At 40.4% G+C, this 24,813-nt stretch overlaps 2 protein-coding genes across 2 annotated transcripts; both read left to right on the plus strand.

The window, feature by feature from the left end:
• The first annotated feature begins 156 nt into the window (after positions 1-156).
• On the plus strand, positions 157-11,097 carry tor3a (torsin family 3, member A). Its single transcript, XM_049587656.1, has 6 exons — positions 157-1,014; positions 1,184-1,306; positions 3,315-3,580; positions 6,881-7,056; positions 9,266-9,390; positions 9,792-11,097. The coding sequence occupies exons 1-6, from the start codon at positions 849-851 to the stop codon at positions 10,037-10,039; spliced, it is 1,104 nt and encodes a 367-aa protein (XP_049443613.1). The 5' UTR covers positions 157-848; the 3' UTR covers positions 10,040-11,097.
• Positions 11,098-13,529: 2,432 nt separating this feature from the next.
• Positions 13,530-21,550, plus strand: calr (calreticulin). The gene is made up of 9 exons (XM_049587655.1): positions 13,530-13,813; positions 14,373-14,474; positions 15,246-15,449; positions 16,184-16,278; positions 16,513-16,722; positions 16,881-16,994; positions 18,978-19,121; positions 19,684-19,776; positions 20,246-21,550. The coding sequence occupies exons 1-9, from the start codon at positions 13,720-13,722 to the stop codon at positions 20,474-20,476; spliced, it is 1,287 nt and encodes a 428-aa protein (XP_049443612.1). The 5' UTR covers positions 13,530-13,719; the 3' UTR covers positions 20,477-21,550.
• Positions 21,551-24,813: the final 3,263 nt, after the last annotated feature.

Here is a 24,813-nt window from a genome sequence, read left to right on the forward strand (position 1 = left end):
TTGACCATTGATCGTTTCCTCGTCTTCAAGTCAACTTTTTTTAAAATATGGTTTTTGGTTAGATGCCACTAACAAAAGCTTAAGATGCATAAACGTTATGTTCTAGACAATGTCGAAAAATCCCCCAACCGTGAATTTAAAAGCTTGTTAGTGTCCTCAAACGGTTACTTAAGACTAGCTAAACGAGACTTCAAAACGTCATCACCCCGAGCCGCGCGGAACACAGCTTTACAGTGATTGTGGTGACATCAGGTCTTGCGACCGTTGTGTAGTTCGTTTAAAGCATAACGTTAGCTTTTGCTTCTGGCGTTTGCATTTAGGCTTCAGTTATCTTGAAAGCGGTGTTCATTTGTGAATATTAAGATGTCTAACAAGTCTGAAACGTTTGTTTGCCACAGCTTATTTTCGGTAGTGATTCAAACTCTAATGGAAAAATCCCACTGGCTTTTTGACAAGGCAACCAGGGTGACGCTAACGTCCGCAACAGCCTACAGAAAAACGTAATCCCCGGTGTATTCTAATCCTCACTGGCTTTTATGGGCTGTTACAGTGCTAAACATGTTTTGAAATATTATGAACCAATGTTATAATTAGTGACATGCAGTTTAATTAATCCCTGGAGACAGGAAACCGAGATTCTCTTGACAACGGGCGGAGTTAGTGAGCGCATGCGCAGTTCACGCTGTGTTGAAAAACGAGCTCCTCCTTCGCTACAATGGGGAAGAGGGGTAAATATCCCACACGGAGCAGGCCACCAGTAATCAGACTGGTTTGAATAAACGTGGAGAGGAGACCCGGGGCACGGTGTTCAGTCTCTTTTCGGCCGCCTCGCACCTGCCTCTTCACCGATGTTCGTGCGGTGGTTGCTGCCTGTGCTCTGGGCTCTGTCCACAGAGGCAGACTTCTTCCAGTTCGACAGCATCTCCAATGTGTCCACCTACTATTTTAATTATATTTATTGCAACATATGGGAGGGGGAGTGTCAGCCCCACCAAGACGATGCCACACAGCAAGGTAAGAAATGATTTTATGTAATGAAAGCTAGCCTATCACATGCTATTATGTAATGCCTGTCAGATTCACCAGTATGTATGTTACATTACAGCTCATATTAGGCACAGCTGATCATCGTGACTTACAGTATTGATATATTATTGAGTCGTTCTGTTGTTGATGTGATCAGTTCCTACCAGGGACCTCTGGGCAGGTTTTCCCCAGGACTACATCAGCCTGCTGCATCAGTGGTACTGTAGCCTGGGCCAGTGCTGTGAATCTGGAGACTGCAGGATAACCAACAACATCACAGGTAACTCAAACTGTCTGCTTATATGGCCCAGTGCATGTGTTGGGACAGTCCCATCATGTGCCAGCAATATCCTGTCTCAGGCCATACTGTACTGTAATTCACATTGTTTACTTCCTTATATGATTTTATAACAACATCGTGTGTTGTGTTGCAATCTGTATCAGATATCATAAAAAGAATTGGACTACTCTTTACTGTTTGTGGTCGGCCTGTTTATTTGAGTCATAGATTATTATCTGTGATCAATCACACCCAGCTTCTGAAACAAAGTTACTTTCATTGTCTTGATTCACATGGGCTGCTTACACAAGACAGACAGCAGATTTGCTTTCAATGGCAATAAATATTTACAATAAATGATCTTTATAATGTGAGTACATGCCATGTCCATAAAGTAAGTTGCAACCATGGATTAGGTCTTTTATTTTGATGATACTTTACAGGAAGTGAGATGTGTAATTTAGGTTTTCTACTATGGTTTTCTAACACTGGATAACTCAAATTATGTTTGAGAAGAACAAAATGATGGAGGAGGAACATTTTACACTGTATTTGGATTGTCCACCTACAGATATTTAATAGCAGGGGTGATCTAACTTATTTGCTTGGATACCTTAACTGAAACTTAATGATGGACCACAGCTTAAAAGTTAACACCTGTTGTGTTGTATTTTATTTATTGTATTGTATTGTTAAGATGCAAAATAGTTCTAGGATCCCTCGTTCCGTCAGCCGAAATGCCTTTTGTCCATTTGCCACTGTCTCTTCATTTTTTTCCTGCCTCAGTGTATTCAAACTGATCTGACTGACTAATCAATAATAAGGGATCCCACAAATTTAACTCGCATTGTCTGCCTCTCAAGAAAAAGGCATAAACAGCAATTTATATTATGATAAAAACCAAATCAAACCTTATTGCGGGCCAACTTTGGTCCAGGGGCCCCACATTGGGCAGCCCTGGTTTCATGGAGTATGTAACATCTCAGCAGCCTGTTGTTTGAGATTCAACAATTCAGCTGTTTTGTTTTGTCTGTAAGTGTTAATGTGTGACAGTTTACAGCTGCAAAGTGAATACTTCAAGTTCAGCTGAGTTATCCTGAGAATGTCAGTACGTCCATGAATTGTGACACTCTATAGATAATCTGTTTAACATCTACAGAATAAAACAAAACAGTTAAACCTCAACTCAAACAGCTGTTAAAATGTTACAAATATCCTATGCCCTATCTGTCAGCAGACTATCCAAATAAATGTTACCTGAGACGCCCCTCAGAAAGGGATTCAGAGTGCTGTGTTCTTTATGGGTTCTGTTGTAATTGCACCGATCGGAGGTCAGCATGTTTACCTTCATTTATCAGCTGTTTTTTAGCTGCGGAGTTAAATATTTACGTTGCTTGCCTTCATAGCCCTTTAACTTTTAATATTGTCACAAATTTCTGCGCATCAGGGACTTCAGTTAAAACCTAATAGTGTGAACACCATTGAGCATCTGTGATGGACTGTAGTAACATGCTAAGGGATGTTAATACTGAGTAAGACTGAGATATATGGAATAACTCCTGAGCCATGTGGAGCTTCCCAATTTAATATACTGGCATTGCATCATCGCTGGGCATATTCTTATCCTCTCCTGCCATTATTCAATATGCACTCTACGTGTACGTGCGTACATTAACACACATCGTGGACTATGATCTCTGTACACTGCACGTATTTGGTATAGTGTGATCTTTTGCACATCTGCTGATAATATTTTTGAACAGCTTGTTCAGAACAGCTGTATTGTACATATTTATGCTATAGTATTTTTAAAGTATCTTTTATTGTAGTGTTTTTATTCTATATTTATGTTCTTGACTGTCACAGTACTTTGTCTTTATTTTAATTTTGTTGTATCATGTTTATTGTATGTTTAATATATGCATCAAAGACAAAAGTTAATTCCTTGTAAATGAAAACCTTGATAGTAAATCTTGTTCTTCTTATTAAATCTTATTCTGATGTGCAGGTCTTTCGAAGGACCTCCAGACGAAGCTCCACGGGCAGCACCTGGCTCAGTCTGTGGTTCTCAAAGCCATCCAGGGTTTTATCAACAACCCGGAGTCCAACAAGCCGCTGACGCTCTCCTTCCATGGCTGGTCAGGCACTGGCAAGAACTTTGTGGCCCGGATCATTGCAGATAACCTGTATCGTGACGGGGTGAAGAGCGAGTGTGTCCGACTGTTCATCGCCCCGTTTCACTTCCCGCACGCCAGACTGGTGGACACGTACAAGGTGAGATATCCGGAGCCCTCCTGGCACAGAGTGTGATGTCCTTTGCCAGACATTTGCTGGCAGTGTACTCAGGAACCTTATCTGCTGTGTCAGATGTTTGGTCTGTGTGTTGCAATTCAGTGTATGAATGATAATAGTCTGGACAGATGCTCCAGATCAAACATCGGTACTACAGGCACTGATATTCTTGGCCTTTTCGAACCCAGCATTTGTCCAACCAGATCAAAGATGCCAGCGTAGTCATGTTTATACACGTTTTTACACAATCACTGCTTAAGATTTCAAAATGATGTTGACAGTGTTATTGCACAGTTGAGTCCAGATTTAACAGGTGATAGTACTCAGAGTAACCAGTGTGCAGGGTAACCTTTAAACTCTGATACTATCAAAATTTGTATATGTGGACATGCTGACCCCCTAACACAAATATTTAATTTTTTTCCAGGACATTTCAAGGTCCCATAGTAAAACTTCCATGATGATTCTCAATGAATAACACAAGCTTTGTTCCACCTCAAAAATGCTTTACAATTTGAAAGTGACAGTGGGGCACCTCCAAATCTGAGGCCGTGGTTCTCTGCTTGAAACCAGTAGATGGCCCTCTCTTAGTTGTGAGAGTGTTACTGCCTCCTGCAGGGGAGTTCAGGTATCTTGGGGTCTTGTTCACGAGTGAGTGTAGAATGCAGCGTGAGATGGATTGGCGGTTTGGTGCAGCTTCTGCAGTGATGCAGGTGCTGCGCCGGACCGGACCAGCGACGCGTTTGATTTACTGGCCGATCTAAGTCCCAACCCTCACCTATGGTCATGAGCTCTGAGTGGTGACTGAAAGAATGAGATCGCAGGCACAAGCGGCAGAAATAAGTTTCCTCCGTGGGGTGGCTGGGCTCAGCCTTAGAGATAGGGTAAGGAGGTCGTACATCTGGAGGGAGCTCGTAGTAGAGTCACTGCTCCTTTTTGTCGAAAGGGGTCAGTTGAGGTGGTTAGCGCATGCCTCCTGGGCGCCTCCTGTTAGAGGTGTTCGAGGCACGTACCACCTAGTGCCTTTTCTGGCAGAAAGGCGCTGGTAGGGCGCCGCGGAGCGCTGGGATGAAGCGTCTGTGCGCCCAAAAAAACCGCTCACGAGGCTTTTCATTTCTATGACAACAATATCTTGACAATTCCTGTAGCCGCGCAGTTTTGCAGCATCGCCTCTTTGTTTTTTATCTATAGTTTGACATTTCTTTCAAGATGAGCACCAACCGGAAGATGCTTGCGCTCATATTATGTTTGGATGAGTTTAATAGTGATGTCCCTGCTGACACTGCTCAATCTGACAGACGTACATGTAGAGCAAGGAGGATGTGGGTGCATGACACTAACCGTTGGAGGCATCAATACGGTGAATACCATCGCCTCGTCCAAGAGCTGCGGTTAGATGGAGACCGGTTCCAGGCCTATTTTAGGTTAGCCGCCGAGCACGCCGATTTTCACCGGGGACGCACGCGAGTAATTCAGGCTGACATTACCTGCTTTTCAGCGAACTCCTCTGGTAATTTAATTAAAAGGCATGGCATATGGGTCCACAGTAGCTTATTATTATTATTATTATTATTATTATTATTATTACTGGGTCTTATAAGAGTGGGCTACAATGAGTACCGGGCCATCAAATCACAGCATCCGCGGTGAGAGGACACGGAATTGTGTGCGCTTTTACGCACGCGGGTGTAGGTGATCACGGATCTTTGATGTGGGAAAGATGTAGCCAGATGTATTACCTGTTTTAGATACGTGGTTGTCTGTCCGTCCGTCCGTAGCACGAGTCATGTGCGCCACTTCACCACCGACCCGTGCGTAAAAGCGCAAACAGTCCCTCAGCCGGCAGGGAGAGAGCAGCCCTCGCGAGCAGCTCTCTCCCTGCCTGTCCCTCCTTGAGGCAATGAATGGGGAAATAATCGCCCCGGCGATGTAACGAAATAATAAGTCGTTATCACGAGATAACAGTGCATATACACAAAAAAATACATGGACGTTCTCGTCTTCCGTATGATAACATATACTGTGTTAATCTTTTAATGCTACAGCTGGTGAAGTCATCATCATGTTTTATTAGTAGGATTTGTATTAATGTATACTTAGTAATTTTGCCACCACTGTCTGGGTTAGAATTGATTACATGTGTGTTGCTGTAAAATCTCTCAATTTATATAGGCCTATTGCTGGAAAAATAATTAACTAAGCTACTATTATATATATAGTCTCTGTTAGGGTAATGTCTGTGTGACATGTCATACAACTCCGGATAGACGGAAACGGCCAGCACCAGCTTCTCCTCCATTTTTTTCTGGTTACCAGGGTGACGAGTTCCGCGATATGATTGGTTGCCTGGAAAAAGTGTCGGTGACGACACCAGCGCCCTTCTGAAAAGTTCAGAGATTTTCAACTCAAAGCGCTCGGAGCGGCCGCACAAAAAAGGAGGAGCGGCCGGAAAAAAAGACGCTTGGCGCAGCTCCTTTTTGCTAGGCAGCAGGTGTTCTCTTCTCATTGGGAACAATTGAAAAAAGACGCTGGCCTTCTTCTGGCGCTCAGAAAAAGGTGCTATGTGGACACAGGGCCAGAACACAACAAAATTCCATGACTTCTCCAAAACCTTTAAGAATCTTCCTAATTCCATGACTTTCCAAGGCCTGGGAAAGTGAAAATCCACAACTTTCCCAGGTTTCCCATGACCGTGAGAATCCTGCGAATCCTATTATGTTTTATTGTAATGTTAATGTAAGGTGTTCTAGCTACTATTGCGGCTATAACTTACATTAATATCTTAGGCACAATGTTGCAGTGGTTAGCACTGTTGCCTCACAGCAAGAGGGTTTCTGGTTCGAACCCAGGTGGGGGAGCCCTTCTGTGCAGAGTTTGCATGTTCTCCCTGTGTCAACGTGGGTTTTCTGCAAAGACATGCAGGTTAATTGGTGACTCTAAATTACCTGTAGGTGTGAATATGAGCATGAATGGCTGTCTGTCTCTATGTGTCAGCCCTGTAGTGACCTGTCCAGGGTGTACCCTGCCTCTCACCCAGTGTCGGCTGGGATAGGCTCCAGCGCCCCCACGACTCTCAACAGGATAAGCGGTTACAGAAATTTAATGAATATAATATTTATAAAGCCTGAAACTCAGATTTCACCTAAATTTGATTATTTACTTTCACATAAACTCTAACTTGTGTCACACTCAAAACCTGAACCGAGTAAAAAATACATTTTATCTACTTATTCTTCTGGAGATCTACAAGTTTTAGTGATGTCGACACCTCTCTGTCTCCAGGGCCAGCTGAGAGAGGCGATCCGGGACATGGTGTTGCGCTGCCCTCAGACTCTCTTCATCTTCGACGAGGCTGAGAAGCTTCACCCAGGCCTCATCGACGCCATCAAACCCTACATGGATCACTATGACAACGTAGATGGCGTCAGCTACCGCAGAGCCATCTTTCTCTTCCTCAGGTTGGTTGATATGTCAGGCCTGTCTATTAAAGCCCGGTCAGAGACTCAGAATGTATTGCACCTCTGTCCCAGGTTTTCTGTCAGCTTATCTGTGATAAGGGATGTTCCTCCCTGTGTCTCCATTAGACATCTTTATGGATTTTTCATGTTTTCAGTTACTCATGTCCAATTTCTGCTGACGGATCATCTGTTCAGTCAAATATAGAAACCTTTTTTGTTACTGCACTGTTATGGTGTGGTGATATCATGAAGGAGAGGCCTGGGATCACAGAAATACTATAGTAATTTGAAAAAAAAAAAAACAACTTAAATAATCATGGAGAATTTTTATTATTTATTAAACTATATTTTCAAAGGACATTTTCTAATTTGTAGAGATCTCAGGTTACAGTAACTGAGTATCATCATTTAACTATGAAGTTAATGTGTTAAAGGTCCCATATTATACCCATTTTCAATCAATTCAATAAATCAATTTTATTTATAAAGCCCAATATCACAAATCACAATTTGCCTCACAGGGCTTTACAGCATACAACATCCCTCTGTCCTCTGGATCCTCACAGCGGATAAGGAAAAACTCCCCAAAAAAACCCTTTTAACGGGGGGAAAAAACGGTAGAAACCTCAGGAAGAGCAACTGAGGAGGGATCCCTCTTCCATGACGGACAGACGTGCAATAGATGTCGTACAGAACAGAGCAGCATAATAAATTAACAGTAATCCATATGACACACGAGAGATGCTCATACTTTTATTTTAGTTTCTATTTGAACGTGTTCACATGATTTAATGTTCAAAAAACACAAATTTTTCACCGTGTCTGTGCACTCCTCTCAAAAAGCCCAGTCTGCTCTGATTAGTCATCTGATCATCTTCACACTATACCAAATACGTGTAGTGTACAGAGATCATAGTCCACGATGTGTGTTAATGTACGCACATACACGCAGAGTGCATGTTGAATAATGGCAGGAGCAGATAAGAATATGCCCAGCAATGATGCAATGCCATTATATTAAGTTGGGAAGCTCTACATGGCTCAGGAGTTTTTTCCGTATATCTCAGTCTTACTCAGTATTAACATCTGCGCTCTCGGTGTCACTGCACCGTCATTGTAGCCAGAAGAATGACTGTAACGACACTGTAGCAGCAGTTTTTATCTTCATAGATGGAATCACATTGGTAGGCAACAGCTGGAGTCCATGTTTTCTTCCTGTCAGCTGATGTCATTCATACACTGCAAAACATTCCAACTGGATACACAAAAAGCCTGTTTATACCTGCTGACAGTTGCGTTAACGTCAACCCGCACGTCATGGCCCATACAGACACAAACAAGTCAAGGGAGATTGACAAGACAGAGACCTGATGAAGGTCACTCAGGCTTAAATAAAGCCATATTGTGAACTTTACTGTCCATTCAAGCAATTATTTGTCAAGTAGGAAAACGACTGTGGCTTTTGTTCTGTAGGCCGACATTGTTGTTTGTTTTGTACGCTGAAGATTGCATGGTTGCAGCTGCTGTCATATTCATTACACCCTTATAAATAATTTTCCCAACCAAAGCTGTCACGTGTTAAGAGGTGCACCAGTGCAGTGAAATTTACTGCTGCTGAGAGAGAGTGACCTCTGTACTGGAGTCCAATCTGCCCAGTTGCACACACACACAGTGACAGGGCTAACTTTTAGCATCACAGTTACGTAACGGTTATCAATAGGTTTGTTTTTTTTGAGTCGAGTCATTTACTGTCAGTGTGAGTTTGGGACCGTTTAATAGCTGCTGCTGTTGTGTTAGCTTGTGCTAACTGAGCAGACATTAAACTAGCTGTTCACCGGGAGTAGAGAGGCTCCAGAGACGGTCCTTCAGCTCTACACTGTGCAACTGCACCAACAGAAGTTTTTTTTAATCTAATGGAGCATCAGATGAGCAAGGACGTCAGCTGAGTAGGCAGTCATTTGACCTGGCCTTGGACATACTTGCGTTCACACATTTATGTAGCACCTATTGCTGCTTTATATTTAAAAAGACATGGAAATCTCACGTTTTACAATATGGGACCTTTAAAGACAGTATGCAAAAAGAAGTTGCCATTATTATTATGTCATTATTTGCCAACCCTAATCTGTGATCGCTGAAACGATGCAGTCAGTGTAAACACCTACAGAGATTCCACATCATGTTTCTGACATGCCTGTTGTCTCTACAGTAACATTGGTGGGGCAACAATCAACGACGTAGCGCTGGACTTCTGGCACTCGGGTCAAAATCGAGAGGACATCGGTATGGAAGACTTGGAGCATCGGCTACGAGCTGAAACTATGGAGTCTCATGGTATGCTGCAGTGCTCGCTTTACATTTCTCAGCTGCTCACCAGATGTTCAGCTCTGTTCAGCAGTGGCTTATATGTTTACTTCTGCTCTCTGCCATTTCAACATGGACAGGAAGTGAACAAATCTTGTGTTACTGAGTGAGCTGCAAACTTCTTTTTACATGTGTGGTGGTGTGTGAGGGTTAAAGTTACTCTACTGTTGAAATTGATAAAGATAATTAGCTGAAAGCTGCGAGCATAGCGCTGCAGATTGCAGTATTGATTCTTGGCTGTATCCGTGATATAAGCAGCCCTCTTACATTAAAGTGAGTCTTTTCTATCTTATTATAAGGCATTGATTTGTGGAGCTTTAACTGTGTTTGGGGATTCCTAAGCAATTTCTTTGCATGGTTCTCTGTTGTAGGTGGGTTTGCTCAGAGTGAACTGATGTCTGGCCACTTGATCGACTTCTTTGTGCCGTTCCTGCCTCTGGAGTACCGCCATGTCAAGCTCTGTGCACGGGACGCCTACGCAGCGCGAGGTCTGGAGACAGATGAAGCTACGCTGGATGAGGTTGCCAAGGCGATGCTGTATGTCCCCAAAGAGGAACGACTGTTCTCAGCCCAGGGATGCAAGTCCATACCTCAGAGGATCAACTTCTTTCTCCCGTAGAAGGAGACACAGACAGACAGAGAGACCTGGAGGAGGTGTGAGATTGCTTTACCAGCCCATCTGCATACAGAGCCACAGAAGAGACGTGTCTTCTCTGCTCCGCTCTACGTACTCTCCCCCTACAGATCGTGTCTGTCCAGGTCCCTCAGAGAAGGCCAGACAGCAGGGCTGATCCGGTATGAGAGGGGAAAGCAGCACGACCCACCCTGAAGACATGAGAAGTGCCAGACGGTCATCCTGTGCAGTGTGGCTGCTCCTCTACACCTGCCCGGCCTGAATCTTCACAGTATTAAGACGAAGAATTAAACAGTTTGAGTGGTTGTGCAGTGTTAGTCATAGAGAGGTACTGAGACATATTTTGTCACACTATTTATATCTGTCCGCCTCGGCCAAAATCCTGCACTGTTTTTTTTAAGTTCATACGTCATGTGTTCGTATTTGCATGTCAGACATTGTGTTTATATCAGCACTGTTTATTTATTGACATCATTTGTGCCATATTTGAGCATCTAAATGCAACAGATTATTTTTTGTGGAGTTGTCTGAATGCACATTGGTGGTACTGTAAGGTTTTGGTTAATATTAATGGCACGAGTGTGAACAGCATGGAGTGTGTAACAGCGGACGTACAGGCTACTGTGATGCAAATATTACTTGAAACTGTTACTGGAAACTGTGTGAGAGTACAGGTGTCCAAAGCAATGCATTTATTTGAAGGTTTTATTTTTTATGTGTAAATATTTTTAGTAACAGTGCTTTTAATAATTTATTTTTTATTGTCTGTAATTTCATTGTTTCATATGATCCTGTTACATGTCCTGGTGGCGTCATCTTTACGTAATATATTGCTGTTGATTTAGGGCATAGTTAAGAAATGTAATTTTATTCACTGACTTGATTTAATGCTTTCATTCACGCGTTTCACATCCTCTCACACAGAGATTGGCAGTTTTAGTGATTTGAGTGCCAAAACTCAGGGTCACATAACAAGAAGAACGTGAAAAGAAATGTCAGAAATGGTTTTAAGAAAATAAACATCCACTGTAAACCAACAAAAAGTGTTTGTTTTAAATGAGTGCAGTCATTGTAGGGAATTCATTTGTCATAAACTGAGCAATTTCAGTGATGCATGAATTTAAAAAAAAAAACCTTGGTTAATCCATCAAAAGAACAATAAGTAGCTACCTTTTTTTTTTTACTTTTTTTTATTTAATAATTACCCTTTGTGTAGTCTTCCAAGACAATAAATGGATTACATTTATATTTTAAGCTTTGGTTGGACAAAACAAGACAGTTTAAACATGACAAATTGAAAAAAGAAATTGTGTGTATTTTATGTTATTTCTGACCTTCAGCATTAGCTCTGTTGAGCTGGAAATTAAATTTTATGGAACTCTAGGCAGGGGGAGACTGGAAACTTTATTAACACTGTTAAATAAAGCTCTTGTAGATGTACATTTCAGGCAAGATACAGTAGATATGTCATGCTCAATATTCAGACATTCACACCAAAAACTGATGCAGAAAATGCACATGTGTTTGACACTCAAAATTTCCTGGCAGAGGACACCCAAACCTCCCATTTCACGCTTGTTCCCCTCAGTGTTGAAATGGCACATGCGCCTGTGATCAGCAGAGTGTTTAATGATAAAAATGATTGGTTAGGGGTGAAGTTATTGATAAACTCAATTTGATTTTTGATGTCCACCTTAAACCTGGGCCTGAGGTTCTGCTCCTTGGCTTACCTAGCCTCCAGATTAAAGGCTCCTATCAAAGAAAGCTGTTCAATATTCTTACATTTGCTGCCCGGAAAAATATACTGTTTAAATGGATTGATAATACACTTCCTACAATTATAGGATGGCATAAACTGATATTTGAGTTAATACCAATGGAATATTTAACATACAGATTCAAATGTAAAACGGCAGTTTTCTTTGGGACTTGGACCCCCTTCTTTGGATATGTTGGTAAAAGACTCACAAATATTATCTTAAAGGGAATGATTGACTGCAATACTGTTAATTGGCAAGATGACATCTTTGGGTCATAGGGTCAGATTTCTACTTGCTTGGTGATCAGTCATCATTTATTTATTACTCATATTTTGTCTTATGAAATTTGTTAGAAAATTTTAATACTTTTTGAAAGCATGCATCCTTTTTTCACTTATTTCTCTCAAGACTGTTGGTTGTTGCATCACTGTCAATTGTAATTGTAATGGACTGAGCGCTCCTATATGTGCATATGTTTATATGGGTGCTATGACACCTCCCACCGTATACCTATACACCTGTCCTAGTAGGTAGTGGGCTATGTATCTTATGTCAAAGATTTCAGTAAGATGTGTAACTCCCGTGGCCATTGTTTGTTTGTTGGTAATGTTTGTTTTGTTTTGTATGTTTATTGGAAAATTGTAATCAAAATATCTATAAAAAAAAAAATAATTATTGGTTATTGCAGCCCTACAAAAATCTTAAAGCCCCCGTGCACTCAAAAATGTGTCTTTTCTTATTGCTTCTTCAGGTGGATGTTTGAACTTCATTGTGCAGAATAATACACATGCAGCGTTTGACACTAGAAGGACTCTACATTCATCTGCTGAAGGGGGAAAGTTTCTCTTTGCTCACCTTTATATCAGAGTTTAACATTTGAATATAATTTGCAGTGTTGGGAAGGCTACTTTTGAAATGCAATATGTCACACATTACTAGTTACCCTGTTAAAATGTAATAATGTGACTATTGTAATTATTCCATCAAAGTAATATATAACTCACTACATTTGATTACTATGCAATGACTTTATTGACAGTTGTTTCAAGCTGGGCAAAAGCTGATAAATGTCCGGAAACAGGTCATGCCAATAGAAGACATTCCTGCTTGGTGAATAGATGCAAAACAACAAAATGAATGTACATTTGATTAGTAACCAATATTTAATCATAGATTTTATTTCTTATCAACTGTAACTCATTGCAATTACATTTAATTTGTAATTTACATGCTTGTTACTCCCCAACACAGATTATTTGTGACATCACAACTATCTTGAAAGCCCATCATGGTCCAATGTGGAGTAGGTGCAATCTTGAAAACCCTTAGGTAGTTTTTTAATTGTTTTTGGGAGGGGAAACAGACACATTGTTATTTAAAACAGTATTTTTATATGTCAAAACATGTCTGGAGAGAGCTGTATGTTGACTTATTTTTAATTAGACTAGCTGTAGATACGTTTAAAACTGCCATATCGTATATTTTACATTGATTTATTCCTGTTTATTGTGATTTTCCTCCTCTCCTTGATGCATCTGATTCACATGGATGTATTATTAGATGATTCACCCGGCGCATCACTCTTTCTTGGGCGTGTATCAAGCAAACGCGTGGTCTGCTCCCATTGGCTGCATCACGTGTCCGTCAAGATTCTCTCTCCTTTGATTGGCCGAGCGGAGCAACGCTTCCTTATTGAGATTCGGAGCCGCCGTCCAATCAGATTCAGACATCTGTTCGGAGGCGAGAGGAGAGCGGCGGCGGTGTCTCAGCGTTTTCACTGTAACATTACTGTATGAGAGACTGGACCGACTAACAACGCCTGCTACAAGGTGTAGCACATTATAGAGACGTGTTTGTAATTATATATTTTTATTTTTATTTGGCGGGGTGCTCGAGCTCGTCACAATGACAGCCCTGTCGCTGCTTTTGATGGCCGTGTCGGCCGCATCTGTACTGGCCGAGTCCACTGTGTATTTGCGAGAGCAATTTGAAGATGGGGGTGAGGTCATTTTGTTTATTTAATTATACATTATTAGACTGTTTTGATTTGTTGAAACTGTAATTGTATCACATATTACAATACTGAATCAGTGCATGAGTGGATATTCCTCATGTTGGGTGTTTGCATTGATTTTATTTTTTACATGACAGCTCATAATTAACGATTTCTGTGTTGCAGTGTTTGCGTACATCTCAGTTTTACATGCATTAAGTCTGCACAGGCACCATTTGTATTTTGACCCCTCATCTTCCCTCTCCTCATCTCCATTTTACCCCCCAGCTACCATCAAACCCCGTCTGCCTCCCCATCCCCCTCCTGCACATCTCCCCCCGGTCATCCTCTGTTACCCCTCTTTACCTAGCTGTCTTATTCATTCATCACCAGCCTCCTAACAATACACAGTATAGATAGTGAAGGCGATCACCCAGAGCCTGTCCCTGCAGCGTAACACATTCCCAGTGCACCTGCACTGATGCATCATCAGTGGTGGATTAGCAGCTTGTGAGTGTGTTCACAGTGGCTGGCTGTGCAGCTGAACCTACACTTGTTTGTGCAGATGCCTGGAAGAGTCGCTGGGTGGAATCCAAGCACAAGTCAGACTACGGCAAGTGGGTCCTGTCTGCAGGGAAGTTCTACGGAGACGCAGAGAAAGACAAAGGTGAGAGGAAAGGTTAAATCGTACCCACCCAGTGTGGAGCTATGTAAGCTGGTAAACGCCCACATCCCACATTGTTTTGGGTGTGTTTTATAGGATAAGGGTGGGTGTCCTAAGGGTGTGTGTTTGTCTGCGGTCTGTGTTGAGGAGGTTTAGTGGAAGATTTGACCAAGACTTAACAATGTGGTGCTTGAATAGGATTAAATTAGGTGTTGATTGTGGTCTTCAAAGGAACATTTCTCTTGATACTTTAGTTGTTAATGTGACTTTTGCAAGTGGCACAATATAAATGAGTTTTGTAAGTAAAATCAAAATGTACACATGCAACTCTTTCCACCTGAATGGGAGATTAAAGCTGGAAGGCGGTGACATTTTTTGAAGTTGTAATCGACACTGAACTAGTGACTAACGAGTCAATGGGCTCATATGTTACAATTGTTTTTAGATATTTTACCCAGATTAGAATACTCTGAATGTGGAGCTTCTAGCTGTGACTCTAAAACTGCTCTTATCCCGGTGAAATCATCATGGTATGTCCTGTCAGAGTGTCTCAGAATTGTTCCAATTGTAACTTTCTGTGGCGCAACTTCAGTATTTGTCCCATGACACAACAGGCTTTCTCTCTGCTGTATAACTTGAGAAGAGACTTATTCAAATTCACAAATTCAAACCAGTCTGAACAACAATTTGATAAAAACAACATTGGTGACTTTCACTCAATACTGGGTCTTTCCTTCATGCAGAAACATTGCAGCAACTTTGTTTTTGTTTTAGGTCTGCAGACGAGCCAGGATGCCCGCTTCTACGCCTTGTCGTCCCGTTTCGATGACTTCAGCAACCAGGGCGAGACTCTGGTCATCCAGTTCACTGTGAAACATGAGCAGAGCATTGACTGTGGTGGAGGCTACATCAAACTGTTTCCCTCTGGCCTCAACCAGGAGGACATGCACGGAGACTCCGTCTACAACATCATGTTTGGTGAGTGTGGACAGTTTCCTTGACAGTGTCGGGAGATCTGTGTTGGCATTTTTTTCTCATAATATTTCATTACAGTTAAACAGCTTGTAGTTTGCTTGTACACAGAGACAACTTTTAACTTTCTAAGGCCCAGTTGGGCAACTGGCTCATAAATCTACTTGTGCAAAGTCAAGTTTTATTTGCTACTACAAATTATTTTATTTATAAGTGGTTATAAAAAAGCAACTAAGATGTACCTTTTAAAAACAACCCTGTTTTATCCACCTTGCGTCAAACTGTGCAATAAATAGTTGGAGTTTCTCCCAAATCTTCTAACACCACCCAACTAAACTCCTGTTTCCACGGGATAATTAAAACCTGGCTTGTGCTTAATCTGATCAACTTTGTCTTGATCCGCCGCCATTTTCTCACGAGTGCCCAGTCAGTACGGTACTTTGCATGTGCAACTCTTAACAGGGAAGAAAAGGACGCAAGATGGCTCAGTCTTTAGCTACTTTCATCATCTGCTCTAATGAAAAAAGGTTATTTAAATTCTTTTTTTTCTTTCCTGATCAGGCATATGAGTTGTTAGATTTACCAGCCCGTCATGGCATTTTGCTTGCCCCGGGAAATTAGATAATCTTTAATATTGAGGCCTAATTATTATCCCTTAACTCCTTGTGTTTGCCTAGTTTCGGCTCTTAAATTAAGGACTGGATTCCACATTTTTACTTATTTATTTGTTTCTTGTTCAGGTCCTGATATTTGCGGCCCCGGCACAAAGAAGGTTCATGTCATTTTCAACTACAAAGGCAAGAACCATCTGATAAACAAGGACATCAGGTGCAAGGTGAGGCATCCATAATTGGTTCCTGTTGGCATTTTTGTTCATTCCTGCTGCATGAAGCAAAAGTTTATTTCATTACATTAGCATTTTGCAATAACTACATTGTCTTTCTCACCATGAATCCAAACCACCAAGGACACGTTGAGAGTGCTTTGCATTCTAAACACGTCACATGCAAATCAATGGAGAATAAAATGCAATCAGAACAGCAGCTAACATTTCTTTTGTGTCTTGCAGGATGATGAGTACACCCACTTGTACACACTGATTGTGAACCCTGACAACACTTACGAGGTCAAGATCGACAATAAGAAGGTCGAGTCTGGCAATCTGGAGGATGACTGGGACTTCCTGCCTCCCAAAAAAGTTAAGGACCCTGAAGCAAAAAAGCCAGAGGACTGGGATGACAGGGAGAAGATTCCTGACCCTGATGATAAGAAACCAGAGGTCAGTCTGCTTGAACCACTTTCATAATTCTTTTGAGGCCATTTTTTCCTACTGATACACATTTATCTCTTGCTTACAAACAGCATTCACTTCATTTGTATGAAACCTAGAGTGTATGTCTTTGTGAGGTCATGTCCTCCCCTGTGTCTCTTTGGTAGGACTGGGACAAGCCTGAAAACATCCCAGATCCCGACGCAAAGAAGCCTGATGACTGGGATGAAGAGATGGACGGAGAGTGGGAGCCACCTATGGTCGCTAACCCTGATTACAAGGTAACAGCAAATAATTATGACAATTAATATACAATATCCAGTCAATAGATGCAAGACACTATTGCTGTGTCTGAACCAACTCCCTCTTTGCTACTTAGTACTCCATATTGATTTATTTGGGTGTCCAGTATCTCAGTGTGCTGTGGATGTGATGCAAAATTGTGTCATCAAAGACTCCCACAAAAACAAAATCAATAATTTCCAGACCATGTGCGCCACTTTTTGCCATAAATCTCACAGTACACAGTATTACGCAATCTGTCAGTGATGAATGAGTAAATAAGGGAATGATTTTGGGCACAGCCTGTTTCAACACGAGCAATGCTTGAGTTGTAATTGTGCTAAAATATTTACTTTATTGAAAATACACCAAGGGAGGCAGCGACACATTGTTGTGTTATTGCCTCATTAAATTTCTAACATGCAATCTGTCCAATTAAATGCAATACTTTATTGCCATGTCAACACAGTTGATAGGAATTTCCCTCAATTCAGCTCTTAAAAACAGAAATTACACAAGTAAATAAAATATGTGAAATAAGAGCCGTTTCACATTTATACATTCAAACACACATAATATGATAACATCCTGAAGTGTTTTGTGCTGCTACGTAACTACTCTTAAAGTACTTGTTGGCCAATACGTGCTCTACTACTATAAGCCCTTGTGTGAGATCGAACAGCCTCAGGATATGTGCTTTTCCTGAGGCAAGATGCCCTACATCTGAAACTCTGACATCTCCTTCTGAAGGGGAGGGATTTGAAGAGGGAGCTAGCAGGGTGAGAGGAGTCAGCGATCACCTTCTGCATCATGCGTCTGATTCATGTGGCATGTATGGAGGAGACAGTGGGAAGATCACAGCCAGTGATCTTTGACACTGTGTGTACGACTCTTACCAACTGTTCCCTTTGAAGGGCAGCTGTGTTGCTAGACCACACTGTGACTGAGAAGGTGACGAGTTGTAGCATTGCCTCCAGTCACCAACTTTTTAAGCTGGCGCAGGAAGTGAAGCCTCTTAAGTATGGCATATGGTGGTGCCAAGGAATTTAAAGTGTCACCCCTCCCCACTATCTGGTCACTGATCACCAATGGGGAGGACCCCCTTCATTCCTCCGGAAGTCAGTTATCACCTCTTTTGTCCTAAGGCCCAGATACACCAAACTGACATCAAAGAACTAGTGACAGTGAAGGCCAGCTGTTGCATCACCTCATGTTGCCTGTGTCTTAGTCAAAAAGTTGCACTTGAACACACTGCAGAGACAACAGCCAACGGCCAACTCATGCACATGCACCTGCTTGAGAGGAAATAACTCCATAGCAGCAGGGGGCGGTAGTCTGTATTCATTATTAGAGTAAAACCGACAGGACAGATTCAAGACTCTAGTCAGCCACTTAGCACGGTAACAAGACAACCTGATGTTTAAAGAACAAAGGATATTTTCTGTGTGCTTGCGAATAAAAACACAAAAACAAACCATTCCTGCTTAAGAGCCTTGTGGCTAAGAAATAATCTTGTTTCGATCTCACGCCCTCTTGACCTTCGTCGTTTGTTTACTTTCCTCACTTCTGTTTCTCTTTTTGTGTACTGAGATGAACTGCCAGTCAGAGTAATTTCACTCACTGACAGGCTTTGCTGTCTCAGACACAGATTCAACAAGCTAAATCAGCCAAAAAACAGGTGCCAAGGGCTGACTAGTGCCAACAGTGTGGGACACACTTCAAAAACTAGGGAGATGGATGCTCACCAGTGGCCAAGGACCAATGGCTGACAATCAGCTTGGTGTGTCAGGGCCCTTCAGTGAAGTTTAAAACCAGGTTGTCTGTCCCACACCACTCCACTAGGGCCCCCGCCTCAGCCCTGTAGGCGACACCGAGCATGAGCTATCTATTTCATTATTTATTCCAAATAAAGCTCTTAATCAGCAGATGTATTTTGTTTTCTGATTCCTCTGACATTAACCAGCCTGTCTGGGTGTTAACAGGGTGAGTGGAAGCCAAGAGAGATTGACAATCCTGCCTACAAGGGCAAGTGGATCCACCCTGAGATTGACAACCCAGAGTACACAGCCGATTCTGAGATCTATAAATACGACAGCATCGGCGTGATTGGACTTGACTTGTGGCAGGTGAGAAGATACTGTCCCTGACTGTCTTTTTTATTGTTTTGCAACTATTTTTATTGGGGTTAAACATACAGTTAAACATTTGGAAGAAGTATTTTAAGTAGATGTATTAAGGAGACAAAAAATAAATTTGATAAAAAACATAGAAATAAAAGAAAGAAAAAGAACTAATAGAAACCAAACAAATCCGTGTTTTACAGGTGGATTATCATACAAGTATAGTTAGGTTGCCATACTTAAATTTAGTGCAAGTTCAGTTTAAAAACAGATGTTGACTGTTTTATTATCTGATTATTAATAAGAGAATTTGCTTAAATGAATGACAGTAAACTAGTATGTGATTTAAACTTGAACATATGCATCCAATAGAAACATTTGACTTGCGGCGTGTTGTGCCTTATTTTCAGTTATAGACACAAAGGCTGCAAAGGTTTATGTTTTAAGTGTGTTTCTGGTTCGTACACAACTGTTTTCAGTCAGTGTTTCTTTTCATGTAGCTTTTCTTTCACTGGATTTGTTTGCATGACGTACCTGACAGTAAAATGTTGACTTTTTTTTGATATAGGTCAAGTCTGGCACCATCTTTGATAACTTCCTGATCACCAACGACCCAAACCTGGCAGAGGAAGTAGGCAACGACACATGGGGTAAAACTAAGGTCAGTCCAAAGCTTCTGTCTTAAGTCATGTGTCCTGCTCTTGCATCTGAGTATTTTGTGGTGTGTATATCAGAATCAGAAATACTTCATTGGTCTCCAAGGGGAAATTGTCATTGGTTACAGTTGCTTCGATGTAAAGAACAGAGAATTAAGAAGAAGAATCAAGAGTATGAAATAAAAGTATGTAAATATAAAGCAATAAAATAAAATGAAATTGTGCATTATGCTACTGTGTTTAACACTAGTACTTAATATATTAGATTTTTTTTTTTAATATATATCGTCATTATGTGGAGGCAATATATACAATATATACATCAATAGAATAAGAATAGAATATGTACAGTTATGTGCATGATAAAGTCAAATACAGAAAAAAATGCACATAATTGCATATACATATATATGTATATAATATATATAATATACAATATAATATACTAATCACTTTTTAATTTGTCATCTCCAGGATGCAGAGAAGAAGATGAAAGACAGCCAAGAGGAGGAGGAGAGAAAGAAACGCGAGGAAGAGGACAGCCAGAGGAGAGAGGACGCAAAGGAGGAGGACGAGGAGGAAGAGGAGGAGAAAGACGAGGAGGAGGAAGACGAAGAGGAGGAGGAGGAGGAGGAGGGCGAGGAGCAGGAGGAGGAAGAAGAGGACGAGGAAGGCACAGACTCTAAACTCAAGGATGAGTTATAAACTCGGTGCAGGAACTGACTGTCTGTGTCAATGAGCCATTGGAACGAGGCTGGAGACTGACGAGATGATAGCCCCTCATGACTGACACCCTGGGGTGGGGCTGGGTGGGGTGGGGTTTTCATTTGTTTGTTTACAAAGCGAGGGAGAAGGCGAAAAAGGGCAATTATTCTCTTTCCTGTTTCCATGTGCTACTACTACTACTACTACTACTATTATTATACTATTAAACGAGGAATAGTAATAGAAGGAAGGAAGATGTCATAACGAATGTCGAGACAGGAAGTCAATCACCTAAATTGTTTCGCAGTTGATACCCAACAGAAATATATAAACTGTCATTGGTGTTCTTTGAAAATCTGGGTTTTTATGAAGTAATGTTGTGAGATGAGAAGCTATATTTGGTATGTGGATGATACCATGAAATTGTTTTGTTTACCTCATGTGTTGTTTGTCTTATTAATCTTTTGGTTTTTTATTAATCTTTTGCAGTTGGTCACTCTGTCACATGGTCCCCTTTAACGGCCTCGTCAACCTCAAAAGATTCGACAGGGTCAGACTTCATTTCGCAGGTTATATTGCCTGTTATTCAAAGGTCTTGATTTGAACAAGGGTTAATGTCATGGGGACAAGAGTGCGTAAAAAAAAGCTGTCGTCCATAGGATAATACGGGGTGCTTTAAGATGAAATCCCTCGCATAGTTTTGTACTGTATAGTTAACACTTTTTCACTTCAATGCACATACTGTAGTCTCGTGTGTCTAAAGAAACCGTGCTCAAACTCAGATGTACATTGAGAGCACTCTAGTAGCAGGAAAAGCCTCTGTTCATCTGGTACGTGCTCACTTTACGTTTCCTCATAGTCGGTGTACACAACCAGTTCTCCTCATTTCTGATGCTAATATCTCTGCACTGCTGTACCCCAACACACTGTCCCCAACAGTCTGAGAGATGACCCTTTTGTAAAAGACACATTTTGTACTAATGGTAGTAACTGAAGTGGGAAGATTTTCATGTTGCTGTGTAAAAAAAAAAGAAGAAAACAAAGACAGGTGTTCTGTCCAATAAAATCAACCAGTAGAAAATGAGCAGGAGTCTTCCTCAATTTTGTTTTGTTATATTAAAAGTGGCTTTCTATTTGTAATACCTGGCTTTACATGGATAGCACAGGCCTGTATGGTATTTGTATTTGTTTTTCTCTTAGTTGCATTACCGTTTTCGGTAACACTTTACTTGAAGGTATCTACATAAGAGTGACATGAAACTGTCATAACTATGACATAACACAGTCATGAACCTGTCATGAAGATTATGTAGATGTTATAAACGTTTATGACTGCTGTCATTAAGTGTCATTCGGTTTTTGTAATGACAATTGTTTGGGTTGTCTTAATTATGACAACTTGACATTAATCAAAGTGACATTACCAGAAGATGTCTTTGTCATAATAACTTGAAATTAACAAGAAATGCACCTCTTTTTGTGTTAATGACAAGTTGACATAATGATCATTGTTGTTATGACAAAGACATCTGTTGGTAATGTCATCCTGGTTAATGTCAAGTTGTCATAGTCAAGACAACCTAAACAGTGTCAACTTGTCATTACAAAAACCGAATGACACTAACTAAACATTTATGATATGTACATAATGTTTATGACAAGTTCATGACAGTGTCATGTCATAGTTATGACAGTGTCATGTCACCCTTATGTAGATACCTTCAAGTAAAGTGTTACCCAGTTTTCTTGTAGCAGTGTTGGAAAGTCATGAAGTAGGGGAGCACGGGGCACAACCTAACATAGAGTAAATTGTAACATGAACTTCTTAAGTGGTTACACAGGTCATTCCTTTGGTGCTTTCGGCCAGTTGACCACAATACCGCCAAAGAGTGACCTGCAAAATTCAACAGAGTTTCAGCAGAGTTCAGTCACAAAGAGTGTTTTCAGCCAACGTAAGTAAATTTCCTTGTCATGCTTGTTTTTCGATTGCTGAGCTGTCCGTGTAAGTCACCAAATTCAACTATATGTCGTCTTAATAACTGTCCTGTTGCCCAAAACATAGCACCATTTTTGAATTATGTAACTAACTCCCAGCAAGTGTTAGCAAGGCTTGATAAAATTTCCACACTGCAGGTTTAGTTGTAATGTGGTGTTAAAACTAAGCCGCCACTTCAAACTTGTGTTAAGTTTGAACTAATGTCTTTATTTAAATGAGATATACTTTGTATTTTAATTTGTCATGTATCTTATGGGCATACATTTCGCAATCATGTCAATATTCATACATTCAAAACTCATATTTTGACATGTGGATCTAGGTTACCTGTTCGGTGTACATCTATTAGTCCAACCATTAAATATCGATGATAGACTGACAGATGGATGGATACTTGTATGGATATCTATCCTTCTCCTGATGTAGATGGAGGCCTATAGTATATAGCTATAATTATATTGAATTAATTGTGTTAAACAGACTTTTGCAGCAGGTGTTACAGCTAACCCTCTGCCTGTTACAATTAACCCCACCCATAGGGTACGTTTTAACACTTCACTTCCACCACTTCTTGGTGTAATTGTAGAAGAAAGGTAAGTTCTAGAAAAAAAAAACCTGTTTATTTGTAGCAGAGGGATTTGCATGTTGTTAGAATAATACAAAACAAAAAATCCTCTCAAACAGTTTTAATACCATTTAACCAAAACTAAAATGTGTTAGGTTGTGCCCCACTCATCCCTAGGATCATTGCAGGCACTTTTACTCATGTACCTCTACTCCATGGAATTTCAGATGGAAATGTACTTTTTACATTTATCTGATAGTTAAAGTTACTTGCAGAATCAGATTACACATACAAAGCACATGATCTGAGAACATTATGTAAAAATTGAACAACCCAAAAAGTTTAAAATTAGCTCCACCTAATGGTAGAAAGTCTTGTAACTGTACCGGAGTATTTTGACATTGTTTCACTGCGACTGAAAAAACTACTTTGGGTTTACTTCCTACAACAGAAAATGTACACATTATAACAATTTTCAGACTCATTTAAATTAAATGAGACTACTTTTTTAGCTTATAGATGGACAGACAGATAGATTTTGGATTCATGATATTCAGATTTTAATTTCTTGAAGTGTGGAGGCTTTGAAACAACATGTAAACAATGTTGTGAAATACATTTTATAGATATATAACTGAAAAGTTGAACAAATTGTTACAAAATATGAAAAATACCATGACATATTACAGTAATGGTTGCCTTACGTTGCACATTATTCAGCTGTTGTTAGTTCTTATTACGCACATTTTTCTCATCATCTTGTCTGATAAGAAAATATGCCTGTTGGTCTTCAGACTTTTCAAACTACACCGTAACTTAAAAGTTATTACTAACTTCCTTAATAACTGCATTAGTGACTTGTTACTTTATCCTGATCAATTTGGTTATAAAGATTGAATACATGTTCCATGTTCATTAGACTCTGTCTTTCACAGATAACTGAAAAAACTTAGTAAATTCTGATTTTTATTTTATTTTTATTTTAACAATTTGTCTTTTTCCCAACAGGATGGCAAATTATTTATTTGTCGTAAGTTTATGAGGAGCACATATTGCAAAACTGGGAAAATAAGCCTAACCTAACCTACATTTCAAGAATGGAAAACTTTAATGAAATTTTATATGTTGTAATGAAAGGACCATATCAGAAGACAGTAACAAAGAGAAAGAATTTGATAAGATATGGAGCCCAATCTATGCAGCTCTGTAGACTAAGTAGAGTCGCACCCAGCATCTTTACACTCTGAGGAACCCTGTAAAGCATGTTTATCCTGTCTTGTTTACCATATGTTTACGTGTGTGTACGTGTATGTATGTATCAGTGTGTGGGTGGGCAGCGGGTGTGTGCATGTATGCAGTAAGTATGTATAAGCATGTGTGGGTGAGGATGCAACATCTCGTGATGACAACTGTTTATGACCGCAGTGTATGTGTGGATAAGTAAGTCAAACAGGATTAAGTCATGACATTTGATTTCTTGACAAAACAATGATTATGTAACATGGGAAATGTACAGTATTCAGAACTATTTATTTATTTATTTGACCAGGAAGTCCAGAAAATCTCTTTTATCAGAGAGACCTGGCTGAAGTGGCAGCCAATTAGAACACATTTAAAATGCAACAAATACAACATATAATACAAAAATCCACATTCAAACACAGTGGCCTCTCGAGAGAAACAAGCACATGTCTGTCACCACACTGTTTATGATGCCCTTAAAATCATTGATGGATATAAGGGTTTCTGATTTTAGATCTTTTTGACAATTGTTCC

Source organism: Epinephelus fuscoguttatus, linkage group LG10, assembly GCF_011397635.1.
Source record: "Epinephelus fuscoguttatus linkage group LG10, E.fuscoguttatus.final_Chr_v1".
Classification (NCBI taxonomy): Eukaryota; Metazoa; Chordata; class Actinopteri; order Perciformes; family Serranidae; genus Epinephelus; species Epinephelus fuscoguttatus.

Coding starts and splice junctions, on each gene's coding strand:
- tor3a (XM_049587656.1), top strand. CDS start 849: ATGTTCGTGCGGTGGTTGCTGCCTGTGCTCTGGGCTCTGTCCACAGAG. Junction 1,015..1,183: donor AGACGATGCCACACAGCAAG/GTAAGAAATGAT, acceptor TGATGTGATCAG/TTCCTACCAGGGACCTCTGG. Junction 3,581..6,880: donor GACTGGTGGACACGTACAAG/GTGAGATATCCG, acceptor CTCTGTCTCCAG/GGCCAGCTGAGAGAGGCGAT.
- calr (XM_049587655.1), top strand. CDS start 13,720: ATGACAGCCCTGTCGCTGCTTTTGATGGCCGTGTCGGCCGCATCTGTA. Junction 16,279..16,512: donor ACAAGGACATCAGGTGCAAG/GTGAGGCATCCA, acceptor TGTGTCTTGCAG/GATGATGAGTACACCCACTT. Junction 16,995..18,977: donor TCGCTAACCCTGATTACAAG/GTAACAGCAAAT, acceptor GGGTGTTAACAG/GGTGAGTGGAAGCCAAGAGA.